This window comes from Bufo bufo, chromosome 6 (genome assembly GCF_905171765.1).
Source record: "Bufo bufo chromosome 6, aBufBuf1.1, whole genome shotgun sequence".
NCBI lineage: Eukaryota > Metazoa > Chordata > Amphibia > Anura > Bufonidae > Bufo > Bufo bufo.
In genome coordinates this window covers 228,871,608-228,887,202 of record NC_053394.1, presented here as the reverse complement: position 1 = coordinate 228,887,202, position 15,595 = coordinate 228,871,608, and the positions used below count along the sequence as shown (strand labels likewise).

The following is a 15,595-nucleotide window of genomic DNA, read 5'->3' as shown; positions in this document are numbered from 1 at the left end:
GACTTCTGGCTTCCAGCAGGAGCTAAATAGGCCAAGCAGCCACACCCACACACACACACACACTAAGAAAGGAGTTAACCCTTGCATAACCAAACAGGGTAGTGAAGCCACTTAAAGGGGAAAGTGCACACACACATAAACCCCGTGCACACCAAACAGGAAAAGTGCACACATATAAACACAAATTGCCATAGGCAACCGCATGCATAGACAGTGAGCATCCCAGCAACAAGCTCAGGCTGCTACACTGCCATTACTAATATGTTGCCAGCGGCAACCACACATGAGGAAACATAGTAACAGCACTCACCAGTGGTTGAAACAACAAGAGCAGACTGTGGGCAACTGCATGCGGATCAAGGAGTCACGACCATGACCATGGTCGTGACACATGCTGCCACCACACAGCCACAAGAGAATCCTATAACCTCAACTACTATGTTCTTCCCTTCCCTTATAGATTGTAAGCTCTTGCGGGCAGGGTCCTCTACCCCTCTGTGCCAGTCTGTTAATAGTTTCTTGTTTACTGTTTTTTATTTCTATGTAACCCCAGCTGATTGTACAGCACCATGGAATTATTGGCACTTTAAAATAAATAATAGTGATAATAATAATACTGTGCAGCCCCTCTATAAGATCATGAATAAATATAGTGAAGAGAATATGACCCAATACTTACCCCTGGGGTACCCCACTAGTGACCCAATCTGAGTGTGTACCATTAATAACCATGCTCTGTTTTCTATCACTGAGTCAGTTACTTACCCACCTACACACATTTTCACCCAGTCCAAAGACAAACATCTATTCATGTAATTTATCAATTTATTTATTTTTTCGCCTGCAGCACTAGGGCTTTCATGGAGGCAACTAACAAATATGTGTTCTGACAGGACACTATGTAGTAGCTATAGGGTTATGTCAAAGTTAATGTATTGATATCAAGCTATTAAATGTTTAAAACGGTTAAGTATAGTAATAAAATATACAGTGTTAAGGTGTTTTCAATAATTCGAATATCTTATGGTTTGAATGTATTATTCAATATAGAATAAGCAGCAAAAGTTTGTAAGTAGACATACAATATGTCCCTCAAAATTACTTTCTCTGTTTATGTAAAAATAATTTTGACTGACATAAAAAAAGAGTATCAAAAATGTTTGCCAGTGTAAAGAATCACTGAGGTTTCCTTAATATGTTGCTCTTACACTAAAGTCAAGGAAAAAAAATATATATTTGTACCGTGTTAGCCAGTAGATAATCTTCTCAGTTAGCCATTCAACAGGAATCTCAATTTTTTGTCTATTTTGAAAGTAATACAACTTATGGGCAATCACCAAATTTCCATTTGAACAGGACTTTATTGTAGTTTTTATAAATATTTCCAAGGAGATCACAACTACAAATTCAGATCCCCACTATTATCTACACTATATGTAATACTTGAGACATAAGAGCATTCAGAATCAGAATATATATAATACTGTATCTTTACATTGTAGGGGATCCAAGATCTGCAGCACTGTTCCCAAAATTGTAGCATATATGATGGGGCATGTTGCCACTTTTCTTATGCAGACTTAGGCTACATGGACACGACATGAAAAATGGCTGTGCCACGGCAGTTTTTTTTTTTTTATGTTCGTCACATGACCGTTTTCAAAATCATTGCAGTCTATGGGCTATTTACTTGGCTTTTTTTAATGGTCAGTGAATAGTGGCAGTAAAATAATAGGTTATGTCCTATTTTAGGCCATTTTCATGACCAAACGGACCCCTTTGGAATAAATGGGAATGTTTTTAATGGCCCTTTAAAAGAATTTGAATATGCTACACATTAGCACTTTTGATAGCAGTATGTATGACTGTATTTCAATCTACAACTACCCTACAGTAGGTGTTTCTGACATTGTGTTTTTAGCACGACAGCGTCGCGCTGATACTCGGCAACATGGTGCCGAGATCTCGCACTCACTGGGATAGTGACAGCACATCCCAGCAAGCGCGTCATAGAAGCGACGGGAGATCCGACTTGGATTCCCGCCAATTCTACACGTGTGCGGCGTTTGTTATGAATCCTGAGGGGGAAGTCCCCGCCGGATTTTAAATAAAAATCCGGCCTGGGTCCCGCCCTCAGGAGCATACCGGGCCCTTAGGTCTGTTATGGGTTGTAAGGAGAGCCCCCCCTACGCCGAAAAAAACGGCGTAGGGGGTCCCCCTACAATCCATACCAGACCCGTATCCAAAGCACGCTACCCGGCCAGCCAGGAAGGGAGTGGGGACGAGCGAGCGCCCCCCCCCCCCCCCCCTCCTGAGCCGTACCAGGCTGCATGCCCTCAACATGGGGGGTTGGGTGCTCTGGGGCAGGGGGCGCACTGCGGCCCCCCCACCTCAAAGCACCCTGTCCCCATGTTGATGAGGACAGGGCCCCTTCCCGACAACCCTGGCCGTTGGTTGTCGGGGTATGCGGGCGGGAGGCTTATCGGAATCTGGGAGCCCCCTTTAATAAGGGGGCCCCCAGATACCGGCCCCCCTCCCTAAGTGAATGAGTATGGGGTACATCGTACCCCTACCCATTCACCTGCAAGAAAAGTGGTAAAAACACAAATAAACCACACAGTGTATTAAAATATTTTATTTTTCTGCTCCGGAGGCCGCCCCCTGTCTTCTTTATTAGCTCTTTTACCAGGGGGGGGCTCTTCTTCTTCCGATATCCCGACGGGTCTTCTCCGCTATCCGGGGGGGTCTTCTCAACTCTCCGGGGTTCTCCTTCTGTCTTCTCCTTCTGTCTTGTTGTCTCCTTCTGTCTTCTCCTTCTGTCTTGTTGTCTCCTTCTGTCTTCTGTCTCCGGGGTTCTCCTTCTGTTTTCGCCTCTCTCTGTTGTTGACTCGGCGCACCCCGGTTCTTCGTCTCGCGAGACGTCTCGCGAGACGAAGAATCGGGGTGCGCCGAGTCTCGCGAGACGAAGAACCGGGGTGCGCCGAGTCAACAACAGAGAGAGGCGAAAACAGAAGGAGAACCCCGGAGACAGAAGACAGAAGGAGACAACAAGACAGAAGGAGAAGACAGAAGGAGACAACAAGACAGAAGGAGAAGACAGAAGGAGAACCCCGGAGAGTTGAGAAGACCCCCCCGGATAGCGGAGAAGACAGAAGGAGAACCCCGGAGACAGAAGACAGAAGGAGACAACAAGACAGAAGGAGAAGACAGAAGGAGAACCCCGGAGAGTTGAGAAGACCCCCCCGGATAGCGGAGAAGACAGAAGGAGAACCCCGGAGACAGAAGACAGAAGGAGACAACAAGACAGAAGGAGAAGACAGAAGGAGAACCCCGGAGAGTTGAGAAGACCCCCCCGGATAGCGGAGAAGACCCGTCGGGATATCGGAAGAAGAAGAGCCCCCCCCTGGTAAAAGAGCTAATAAAGAAGACAGGGGGCGGCCTCCGGAGCAGAAAAATAAAATATTTTAATACACTGTGTGGTTTATTTGTGTTTTTACCACTTTTCTTGCAGGTGAATGGGTAGAAGTACGATGTACCCCATACTCATTCACTTAGGGTGGGGGGCCGGTATCTGGGGGCCCCCTTATTAAAGGGGGCTCCCAGATTCCGATAAGCCTCCCGCCCGCATACCCCGACAACCAACGGCCAGGGTTGTCGGGAAGGGGCCCTGTCCTCATCAACATGGGGACAGGGTGCTCTGAGGTGGGGGGGCCGCAGTGCGCCCCCTGCCCCAGAGCACCCAACCCCCCATGTTGAGGGCATGCAGCCTGGTACGGCTCAGGAGGGGGGGGGGGGGGGCGCTCGCTCGTCCCCACTCCCTTCCTGGCTGGCCGGGTAGCGTGCTTTGGATACGGGTCTGGTATGGATTGTAGGGGGACCCCCTACGCCGTTTTTTTCGGCGTAGGGGGGGCTCTCCTTACAACCCATAACAGACCTAAGGGCCCGGTATGCTCCTGAGGGCGGGACCCAGGCCGGATTTTTATTTAAAATCCGGCGGGGACTTCCCCCTCAGGATTCATAACAAACGCCGCACACGTGTAGAATTGGCGGGAATCCAAGTCGGATCTCCCGTCGCTTCTATGACGGCTCTGTCTCCATCGCGGCAAGCCAGCTCGGCGCTGGCTCCCGCGATGGGGCTCGTATGTGCTCAATCTCGCCGAGAAATACAGCGAGATTGACACAAAATCGGGTTCACCTACTGTATTTGGGACTTGCAAAATATTGATCAGAAAAAATGCAGTCACAAGTTAAAAGTTTTGTTTTTTAATGCAGTAATTTTCTATCATTTTCTAAAACCGACTAATACAGAATGAGTTTTTTTAAATGGCTCACAAATACCAGAAAACATGTTTGCTGCTTCTTGAATTCCACAATAAAATAGAAAAAAAAAAAAAGATAGCAGCATAATATAAACAGCTTAGCCTTCTAAAGGGAAAATTATAAAGTGTGAACTTACTTGGGTCAGATAGTACAGAATCAGTTTTCGGTAAGAACTGGTCACATCGTACACCATGGTAGCCCTCTTTGCACCTGCACAAGAAGGACAAAAATATGGCATTGTAAGAAACATAAAATACTGTATTGCATCTTTGATTATATCTGTGTTTCTAGTTTGATGGATTTTTAAGGCCAGTGTTTAGCTAAAGATGCTTTAAATGGGTTGTCTGAGATTTTTATATTGATGACCTTCCCTGAGGATAGATCACCATTATCACATTGGCACACAGCTGTTTGAAGAGCCCACAGTGCTCCTATGAGCACCTCAGCCACTTCCTAGGCCAGTGACGTTACGTTTATTAGTCAAATGGCCTAGGCACAGCTCAGTCCCATTCAATTGAATGGGCCTAGGCAGCAATTCAAAGCAAATCCACTATCCAAGGGGCAGCACAATGTTTGGGGAGCTACTGAAAAAGTCAGAGGACACACTGGAGTCCCATGGCTTCATCAAACAGGTCATAAGTGATCTGATATTGGGGCACCAATCTGTTATTGATGACCTATCCTTTCGCAAAAAACCCTTTAAAGCTTGATAAACTTAAAAATATATATATTTCTGATAGAGAGTTCCAAAATCCAAGAGGAGATTTATGATATAACATCCAGATTACTTGCATCCACCACTAGAGGGGGCTTATAAGTTTAATGTAAAATGATTTTTATCATTATTATTATTATTATTATTTTATAGTTCAATGTATAAATTGTATAAACTGCCTATAGTGGTGGCTGCAGGCAGATTTAAAGCATAACGTGCTGACTATACAGTGGATTTAGAGCTATACATCAGAAAAATTATATTTATTCACTTCAGATTTTTGGAGCTATTTAAAGAAAATAAATGTTATACACTTTATGGATATGTAGACAAAGACACTTTTTCAGGCTGTGGCACTTTGCATTTGTAACCATAAAGGCAAGTAGAAACTAAGGAGGATATTTATCACCAGAAAACTGGGCGTTAAAACGTCACAAACTATTGGGGTCATTTATCAAACTGGTGTAAAGTAGAATTGGCTTAGTTGCCCATAGAAACCAATCAGATTCCTCCTTTCATTTTTACAGCTCCTTTAGAAAATGAAAGGTGAAATCGGATTGTTTGCTATGAGCAACTAAGCCAGTTCTACTTACACCAGTTTGATAAATGACCCCAATAGTTTGTGACGTTTAACCCCCTATGTGTTTGCAACTTTTTAAATGTGACTTTTTTTATTCTTTAAATGGTCATATCTCCCAGTTCTACGCAGCCCTCATCAATTTTAAGAAAGGGGGTGTGGCCAGCAGCTGCAACAAATTTATCTTCATTTACGCCAGTTTTCTGGTGCTAATGAAGCCAGAAATTTACGGCAGCTTGGAGCTACTCAGTCTACTAAATTACATGACACAAAACCCCCCAAAATTGTTTATCAATGTAAAGTTCCATTTATAGACCAAATTTATATTTTATATTAGTGCTTCACAACTGTTACATTTTATTGACAGAAAAGCTTTAAACTACTCAGTTTAAGGTTTAATAACAAAATAACATACAACAGCTTTTAACACGAAAAAATTTCAAGCACTTGTGTCTGTGAATACATTCTATCACATAATTCAGTCCATCTGTTGTAAAATAATATTCTGCTTACTGATTTACAAAGTGAATTAAAGCTATTGAATGCAAATGGTTTTCTTCTGTAAACTAAATCTGCTATGCTCTGCTGGTAGATAACCTATAATAATATAATAATGTGTGCATTGTCCTTCTTAGAGCATATCAACAAGCTCTATAATATTCTATTATTGTCTAAGGCCTCATGCACACGACCGTATGTATTTTGTGGTCCGCAAAAACGGATCTGCAAAAACTACGGATGACGTCCGTGTACATTCCGTATTTTGCAAAACGGAACAGCTGGTCCCTTATAGAACAGTACCATCCTTGTCTGTAATGCAGACAATAATAGGACATGTTCTTTTTTTTTGCGGAACGGAAATACGGAAACGGAATGCACACGTAGTACCTTACATTATTTTCTTTTGCTGACCCATTAAAATTAATGGTTCCATATACGGTCTGCAAAAAAAAACGGAATAGACACGGAATTAAAATACATTTGTGTGCATGAGGCCTAAGAAGGGAGTTTCTGAAGAAATAGGCACAGATTATACGTCATAAATAAATAAAAATGGGCCTGCTGGACTCTTGGTATTGCCACAAAAAAAATTTGCAAACTATTAAAGCATAAAAGATATTTTCTTGTTCAGTGAATGCTGTAAAGAAAAAAAAAAACATTATACCCACACAAAATATTGAATAAAAAGTGATCAAAAAGGTACCAGTGAAAACTACAGCTCGCCTTGAAAAAAAAAAAAAAAGGCCTCACATAGTTCTGTAGATATAAATATAAAAGGTTATGGCTGTCAGACTTTGGTGGTCCAAAAATATATTATTATTTTTTTCAAAAGGCTTTTATTTTCTTAAAGCAGTAAAACATAATAAAGACTACATAAATTCAGCCTTTCCATAATTGTACTGACCCACAGAATAAGGTTGTCATGTCATATTTAGCACACAGTGAACATCATAAAAACAAAACAAAAAACTAAACTTCAGTGGAATTGCCATTTTTTCCAATTTCAACCTAGAAAGATTTTTTTTTTCTCTTTTCTATACCAGCTATAATAAAATAAACAGTGCCATTTAAAGAAAACAACTTGTCTTGGAGAAAAAAAAAAACATATATGCACATCTTGGTCAATCTGTAAAATGGATACATTGAAATAAAAGGGTTGTACCAAGTTATTAACTTATCGCCTAGCCATATGATAGGGGATAAGATTTATTGGTGGGGTTCCAACCACTGGAGCCACCATTAATTAAAAGGTCTTATATTCCCTCTGAATGAATATTTGCATAATTATAATGGTCCAATCATGACCTATATTGCCTAAAATTCTAATTATATACATTGTGGGAAGCTGTAAATCGTCATTGCTTTTGACTAGGGATGAGCGAATCGACTTTGGATGAAACATCCGAAGTCGATTTGCATAATACTTTGTTTGAAAACTGTATGGAGCGAGGGCTTTGTACTGTATTAGAATGTATTGGCTCCTATGAGCCAAAGATATTACTTTGCGAAGTCTCGCTAGACTTCGTATAATAACTTCATAAATTAATTTCTAAATTAAGACATTATTAAGCAGTGTCTATCTTCACAACATCAGAAACCCAGCTTACATGTTTAATAAAAATAATATATGGTAGTTTGCAAAGCATTCTGCTTCTAGTTTTAATTACTTTTTATTAAGGCATGGAGAAAGTACAATAAACAATTCACAGAATATACATCATTCCACACCATTTTCATGTAAAATACAAGAATGCAGTTGGTGTGATACCATAAATTCTGCATCAAATTTACAATTAGTTTCAACATATAAAGGTGAATATATGGTAAAAAGGTTACGGAGGGGAGGAAGTGGGGGGGGCAGAGAAGGGGGGGAGGACGATGGGAGATTGGGAAAGTTGGGGAAGGAGGGGGGAGGGAAGCAGGGACAGAGGAAATAACAATAATATTCTGAACTGAGGTTGCAGAGGAGGTCCACTGTTGTTGATAATATAGTCACTACGACAAGAGGTACAGTTGTACTTGATGGTGGTTATAATGAGGTCAGTTAAGTGTATTACATCTATATACACTCACCTAAAGAATTATTAGGAACACCTGTTCTATTTCTCATTAATGCAATTATCTAGTCAACCAATCACATGGCAGTTGCTTCAATGCATTTATGGTGATGGTCCTGGTCAAGACAATCTCCTGAACTCCAAACTGAATGTCAGAATGGGAAAGAAAGGTGATTTAAGCAATTTTGAGCGTGGCATGGTTGTTGGTGCTAGACGGGCTGGTCTGAGTATTTCACAATCTGCTCAGTTACTGGGATTTTCACGCACAACCATTTCTAGGGTTTGCAAAGAATGGTGTGAAAAGGGAAAAACATCCAGTATGCGGCAGTCCTGTGGGCGAAAATGCCTTGTGGATGCTAGAGGTCAGAGGAGAATGGGCCGACTGATTCAAGCTGAAGGAAGAGCAACGTTGACTGAAATAATCACTCATTACAACCGAGGTATGAGGCAAAGCATTTGTGAAGCCACAACACGCACAACCTTGAGGCGGATGGGCTACAACAGCAGAAGACCCCACCGGGTACCACTCATCTCCACTACAAATAGGAAAAAGAGGCTACAATTTGCACGAGCTCACCAAAATTGGACTGTTGAAGACTGGAAAAATGTTGCCTGGTCTGATGAGTCTCGATTTCTGTTGAGACATTCAAATGGTAGAGTCCGAATTTGGCGTAAACAGAATGAGAACATGTATCCATCCTCTGATGGCTACTTCCAGCAGGATAATGCACCATGTCACAAATCTCGAATCATTTGAAATTGGTTTCTTGAACATGACAATGAGTTCACTGTACTAAAATGGCCCCCACAGTCACCAGATCTCAACCCAATAGAGCATCTTTGAGATGTGGTGGAACAGGAGCTTCATGCCCTGAATGTGCATCCCTCAAATCTCCATCAACTGCAAGATGCTATCCTATCAATATGGGCCAACATTTCTAAAGAATGCTATCAGCACCTTGTTGAATCAATGCAACGTAGAATTAAGACAGTTCTGAAGGCAAAAGGGGGTCCAACACCGTATTAGTATGGTGTTCCTAATAATTCTTTAGGTGAGTGTATATGCATCTCAAGGACTATGAAATCCCCTAAACATCTGCCAGGGACGCCAGAGGTGTAAGAAAGCACAATGGGAGCCATTTTTCCAGCTGGAAATCTGTTCCATTCTGTAAATATGATCTCATCATAGAAGCTATTAGGCTATTGGGGGGGATAATATGGATTTCTAATACATGGCTACTAGGATTCTAGCTGCTGCAAGTAAGTAGGTACTAAGCTTTTTCCTAGGGTTGGGCACCACCTGATCTCCATATTTGTTGAGGAGATAGGTCTTAGGTTTTGGGGGAAGTGCCATGTGACATACTCGTGAAATGATGTCTCCAATCTCTCTCCAAAAGGAGTTAATTTTAGGACGTTCCCACCAAATATGAAGAAATTAACCCAAAGTCTGATGGCATCTACAACAAAGTGGACTAGATGCTGGGAATATAGCGTGTAATCTATCTGGTGTGTAGTACCACCGGGTAAGAACTTTCTAGAAGTTCTCTTGTAGTTTTACACATTTTGAGATCTTTGGAGTCAATGTCATCAGGTAAAGTTTCTCACGGCCTAAAAATGAGACCTTGAGATTTGTTTCCCATCTTTTAATATAAGTCACTTCCTTAGGGTTAGCATTAGATATCAAAATGGAATAAATAGCTGAGATTTTCAAAGGTGGAGATCTAGCCATGAGGATTAGCATCTCAAATGGTGTATATTACATCTTCTTATCCTGGGGTATTATGGAAATTTGTCTAACATAGTGTTGGATGTGAAATAATTGTAAAGGAGAGAGTGGCTTAAGTTGAGGGTGGAGTTGCCAACCTTGTGGCAAATTTAAATCGGGGTCTAAGAGGTCTAGTAATGGCAATGTAATATGTCTTCCAGCCTCTATGAGTGATCTCCTAAAAAGAGAAGAGTCACTCAATACATCTTGTACTTGAATTAAGGGTGAGAATTGAGGTGTTAACAAAGTGGGATAAAGGTATTGCCTCCAGATCTTGATGGTGTTGTGAGTATACAGGCTCAGGACAGATTTGATATCATTAAGAATGTCCCCTGTAAAAAAAGCGGATAGATCTCAATGGCAGTGTCATCTGTGCTGAATCAGCCTGAATGTCTAGTCGTCCTTCATGAGGACGCAACCATTCTAGACATCTAAGTCCTTGGAAAACTCTATAATATAACATAAAGTCCGGGAGGACAATACCACCTTAATCGCTAGGTTGTATAAGTTTTGAGTGAGAGAGTCTTGGCCTAGCTTTTTTCCACAGAAATGCAGAGAGGGTAGTACGCAACTGAGAGAAAAACTGTTGGGAAAGTATATGTGGAGAGTATGTATATAGTACAAAACTCTAGGGGATATAATGGTTTTGACCAGAGCTCTCCTGCCGAACCATGAAACAAATGGTGTTTCCCAGGGATCCAATAAGGATTTTATTTGGATGGCATATTAAGAAAGTTAGCTTTATACAGATCAGAAGGTTCTGAAGTCAGGTATATCCCCAATAATTTAATACGATTATTAGACCACTAAATAGATGAATGTAGTTATAACATTTGCTGAGATTGGGCATCTAGGGACACATTCAAAACTTTATGAGGAAAGTTTATGAGGAAATTGGATAATTCCCCAAATTTGTGCAAGATAGACTGGACCGCCAGCAATGCCTGATGGGGATTAGTGACGATGATCAGCAAGTCATCCACAAAAACAGCTGCTTAATGATATGTCTCCCCCATCTGCATACCCTCGACCCTGTCATCCTGCCTCAGGGCCTGCAGTAAAGGTTCAATAGTGAGGACAAAAAGTAAAGGGGCTAAGGGACATCCCTGATGGGTTCCATTTCAGATTATAAAGGGAGGGGACAAGGTGGAATTAACTATAACCTTCGCCAAGGGTTCTTTATACATCATCATTATTGCGTCTATAAATTGGGGAGGTATGTGGCATTTAGCAAGGACCTTAGTCATAAACAGCCAATCCATTCTTTTGAAAGCCTTTTCGGCATCGGTACCTAATAAGATTAGGGGCAGTGAGCAATATTTGGCTCGATATTTAAGGTTGATCAAACGGATCATGTTCATGCGGCCCTCTCTACCTGTAACAAAGCCCACTTGCTCAATATTAATAAGTTGGGGAAGTAATAGTTTCAGTCTAAATGCCAACATTTTTGCATATAATTTTAGATCCACATTAAGTAAGGAGATGGGTCTATAACTTGCACATAAGGAGAGATCTTTCTCCTCTTTGGGGATATTTGTGACAGTGGCATTTAGCATTTGGGGTGGTAGAGTTATTTTGTAGGGCAGCATTACAAACAGAGAGAAGCTTAGGGAAGAGAATAGATTAAAATGTCTTATAATAGAGCAAAGGCAAGCCATCTGGGCCTGGACTTTTGCGAAGGGAAGTGCTTTTAAGAGCAAGAGTCAGTTATACCAATGAAAAGGGGGCGATGAAGTGAGGTAGATTTAGCCTAATCTAGTCTTGGCAGATTAATGCACTCTAACCAGGCATCTAATGTCTCGACCACTGATTTCCTTTTCTTGTGCAGTTGTGGAACCACTCAAATTATACAATTGTTGGTAAAATTCAGTGAAGCGAGAAGCAATCTGCTCTGTGGTCATCACGGGTTGGGAAGAAGCCGATCTGACAGAATGGATCTCATTGGCATAATATCTGAATTGTGCCCAGAGGTACAGTTTTACAGATCATACATTTAAAATGTTCCGAAGCTCTGTCCTAAGTGTATCTAGTTTGGTTAAATTGTCAGTTTTTAGATGTTTTTTTGTGTATTTTTCTCCATATTCTGAATCTGAGATGTTTAATATGGCTCCTTTTCTCTTATTTTTTCAAGAATGATCCCAGTGATATAAGGTTTCCTCTCACGACTGCCTTGTGAGCCTCCCAAACCATCCCCTTAGACACATCAGGGGTTTCATTGAGTCAGAAGTACTCCTCCAGTTTCCATATAATGTTACTGACATTATTAATATTGCCTAGCAGTGTCTTGTTGAGACGCCAGGAAGTAGATGGTTTAGGGACACCTACAAGAGCTATTTCCAAATATAATGGCGTATGGTCAGAAAGTAGTATATTACCTATGGTGACCTTTTTATACGCGGAGAGCATATGGGGGGGACAAAAATATAATCTAGCCACTGATATGATTTGTGGGCCATGAAATAGAAAGTATAATCTTACTCAAAGGGGTGGAGAGTCCTCCAAGAGTCGACTAGACCTGCATCTGTGATAGATTTTAATATTTTATGGATTGCCAGCTGGGACATGAAAGAATGTCCAGTGGAAGTGTCCAACTGTGGGTTAAAGAAAACATTTAGATATCCTCCCAGGATTGTAACTCCCTCTGCAAAATCACTGAATAAAACCAAAACCCCAGTAACCCATATATGTTGAGAGATATTGGGGGCATAGACATTACCAAATGTGTATATCCGGTTCCCAATAGAACCTTTTAGGAAGACGTATCGACCCTCTTTGTCAATTAAGGTCAAGCAGACTTCCAAGGGTAAGTTCTTGTGTATGACAATATATGTTCCTTTCATTGGAGACTCAAGAGACACACTGTAAAACCACTGATTTTATGTGGATCTTGATAAACAGGGGATATGGTTTTTCTTAAAGTGTGTCTCCTGCAGCATCATAACATCTACTCGGTGTTTGCATATATGTTGGATGATCTGACCTCTCTTGGAAGGTGCGCCCAGACCTTGGACATTGACGGAACAGACGTTAAGTGTAGCCATATTGAGTCAGGAAAAGGAGGTAATAGCTGACAACAGTGGACCTTTCTGGTGTGACTATAGTGAACAAACATAACAAAAAGAAAAGAAAAATGAACAGAAAATTAGTCAGTGAAAACCTTCATATCGCCACAAGGCTAACAATGTTTGTAGAGTCTAATATTAGTGTAATAATATATTTGAAGGAAGTTATTGGCATTAGTGACATGTTTGCCAAAATGTACCACAGGTTTGGGGTGATAAGTTAGATTTATAACCTGTGGAAAGGGGGTCGGTGTGACCAGTCATGGGACTGTATAGATGGATATGGATGGGTAAATAAAGCAACTTCAAAAAGCATAAGGGGGCTCTTAAGAGAGTGCCAACAATAGCATTGAGCATTTCACTCTCATCAAAATCTGGAAAAGATAGAGATATGGATGTATATCAAATCAAGTGTAAGATACTCAGTCAGCAGTGTCCACTGGGAGCCTCCGGGGGACTAGTTTAAAAGTTCACTAGTCTGCATATGACATCTCTAGGTGGTTTGTTTGGCCTCGATGGGGGGCGTAACGCCCTATGGGCCTTATCCATTGAGAGATCTATCGTGGAGTCCAGGGCCAACATTAAAGTAAAAAATTCAGTCACCGACTCCATGAAGGCCTCAGCGGTGATAGTTTCGGTGTGACCCTTAATGCGGATGTTATTGCGTCTGCCACGGTTGTCTTGGTCCTCTTCCAGTGCCATCAGTGATCAACTGCAATCCAGCTTCAGACCCAATCACTCCACTGAAACTGCCCTAATCAAAGTCACCAACAATCTGCTAGCTTCCAAAGCTAAGCATCATTATTCTGTGCTCCTCCTCCTTGACGTGCCCTCTGCATTTGATACTGTCGGCCACTATCTCCTGTTACAAATCCTCTCTTCCCTTTGCCCTCTTCTGGATATCCTTGTACCTCACTAACAGAACCTTCAGCATTTCACATTCATACACCACCTCGTCATCATGCCCCCTCTATGTTGGTGTCCCTCAAGGCACTGTCCTGAGCCTTCCACTTGGGAAAGCCCATAGAGTCCTATGGCTTCCAATACCATATCTATGCTGATGACACTCAAATCTATGTCTCTGGCCCGAATGTCACTGCCCTGTTTTCCAGAATCCCAGCATGTCTGTCTGCTATATCTTCATTCTTCTCCTCCTGCTTACTAAAACTCAACATGGAGTAAACTGAAATCATAGTTTTCCCCCCATCTCATTCAGCTCCCCTACCTGACCTATCCCTTATAGTTAATAGCTTGACACTTTGTTCAGTCTCGTAGATCCACTGAGTGGGGATAACATTTGATTCTGCCCTGTCCTTTAAGCCACACATCCAAACCCTCACCTCCACCTGCCGCTTTTAACGCAAGAACATCTCTCCTATTCATTCCTTCCTCACCCCTGAGTCAAATAAAATGCTAGTGCATGTCCTTGTCATCTCACACCTAGACTTCTGCAACATGCTCCTCTGTGTCCTCACAACTAGCACTCTCGCTCCCCTCCAATCTATTCTCAATTCTGCTGCCTGGTTAATCCACCTCTCCTCTCATTTCTCCTCTGCCTCTCCTCTCTGCCAGTCCCTTCACTACATATTAAACTGCATTTTGTAAACATATATCATCCTCACTTCTATCTCAAAATACTAAAGTTTGCTTAGTAGATTACAAACTGAAAAATGCTAAAAATGTTCTTAATATAACCAGATTAGAAATGTATTAAATATGTTTAATGTTTTCCTGACAGATCTAGTGACAAAAGGTTTTAGAGTTGTTAAGGCAGCAGTCACACATAGGACCTGATTTAGATAGGACTTAATGGACCCTTTGCAACAAAAGAAAACACCAGTATTATAAATCACACGTAGCGGGTGAAAATGATACCATATGAAATACATATTTCATATGGTCATAATAAACATTATAACACATGCAAGGATTTTCCAGGCTCAACATGAGATGCCAAAGATATTATTTCCCTGAAGAGTACAACCGCATTGAGCAGTCATGCTGCTATTGAGATACAGCCACCAGCAGCCAAGTACCATGCAACTATATGGTTGCCGCTGCATCCTGTTAACTGATTATAGCAGCACTGTTTCATCTGTCTTCAATATTAATAGCTGGGATGTAATTATTAAATTGGAGGCAGCTGTGGCTCATACAGCCCCCTGGTACTTTGCCATAGGTGACTGTATCTCAAGCACAGCATGTGTTTGAATCCTTACTCAGCAGTTTTGGGACATTCAAAAAGGTCTCATGCTCTCATATTTTTCTCAAGATTATGACTACCTGAAAGTTACAAATCTGTGATTTTGCTCTGTTTTGTGCAATCAAGCCTGATGGCCTTTGTCTTCTTCCCAACAACCTTTTTATAATGCTTTAATAGCCTGACAAACCTGTGACCGCTTACGAAACCATTGCCACTTGAATGCACATCCTCTGCCTCTATAATACATGATGTACTAAAGCATATTGTTCTGGGTTTGAAAAAATTAAACAAAAACCTCAGTTTAGGGATGAATACTAATGTAAAAAATATATTAAACTCACATTTGACTTCATAATGCTGCTAGTCACAATTAAAAATTGCACCATTTCACATTG

General features: G+C 41.4%; 1 protein-coding gene across 1 annotated transcript in view; it reads right to left on the bottom strand.

Moving 5' to 3' along the window:
• The window catches only part of NRG3 (neuregulin 3), a 1,396,490-nt gene that overhangs the window by 579,621 nt on the left and 801,274 nt on the right, over positions 1-15,595 (bottom strand). Inside the window, exon 3 of the mRNA XM_040437249.1 lies at positions 4,457-4,530. Coding sequence (XP_040293183.1) covers positions 4,457-4,530 — 74 coding nt within the window. The remainder of the gene's footprint in view (positions 1-4,456; positions 4,531-15,595) is intronic.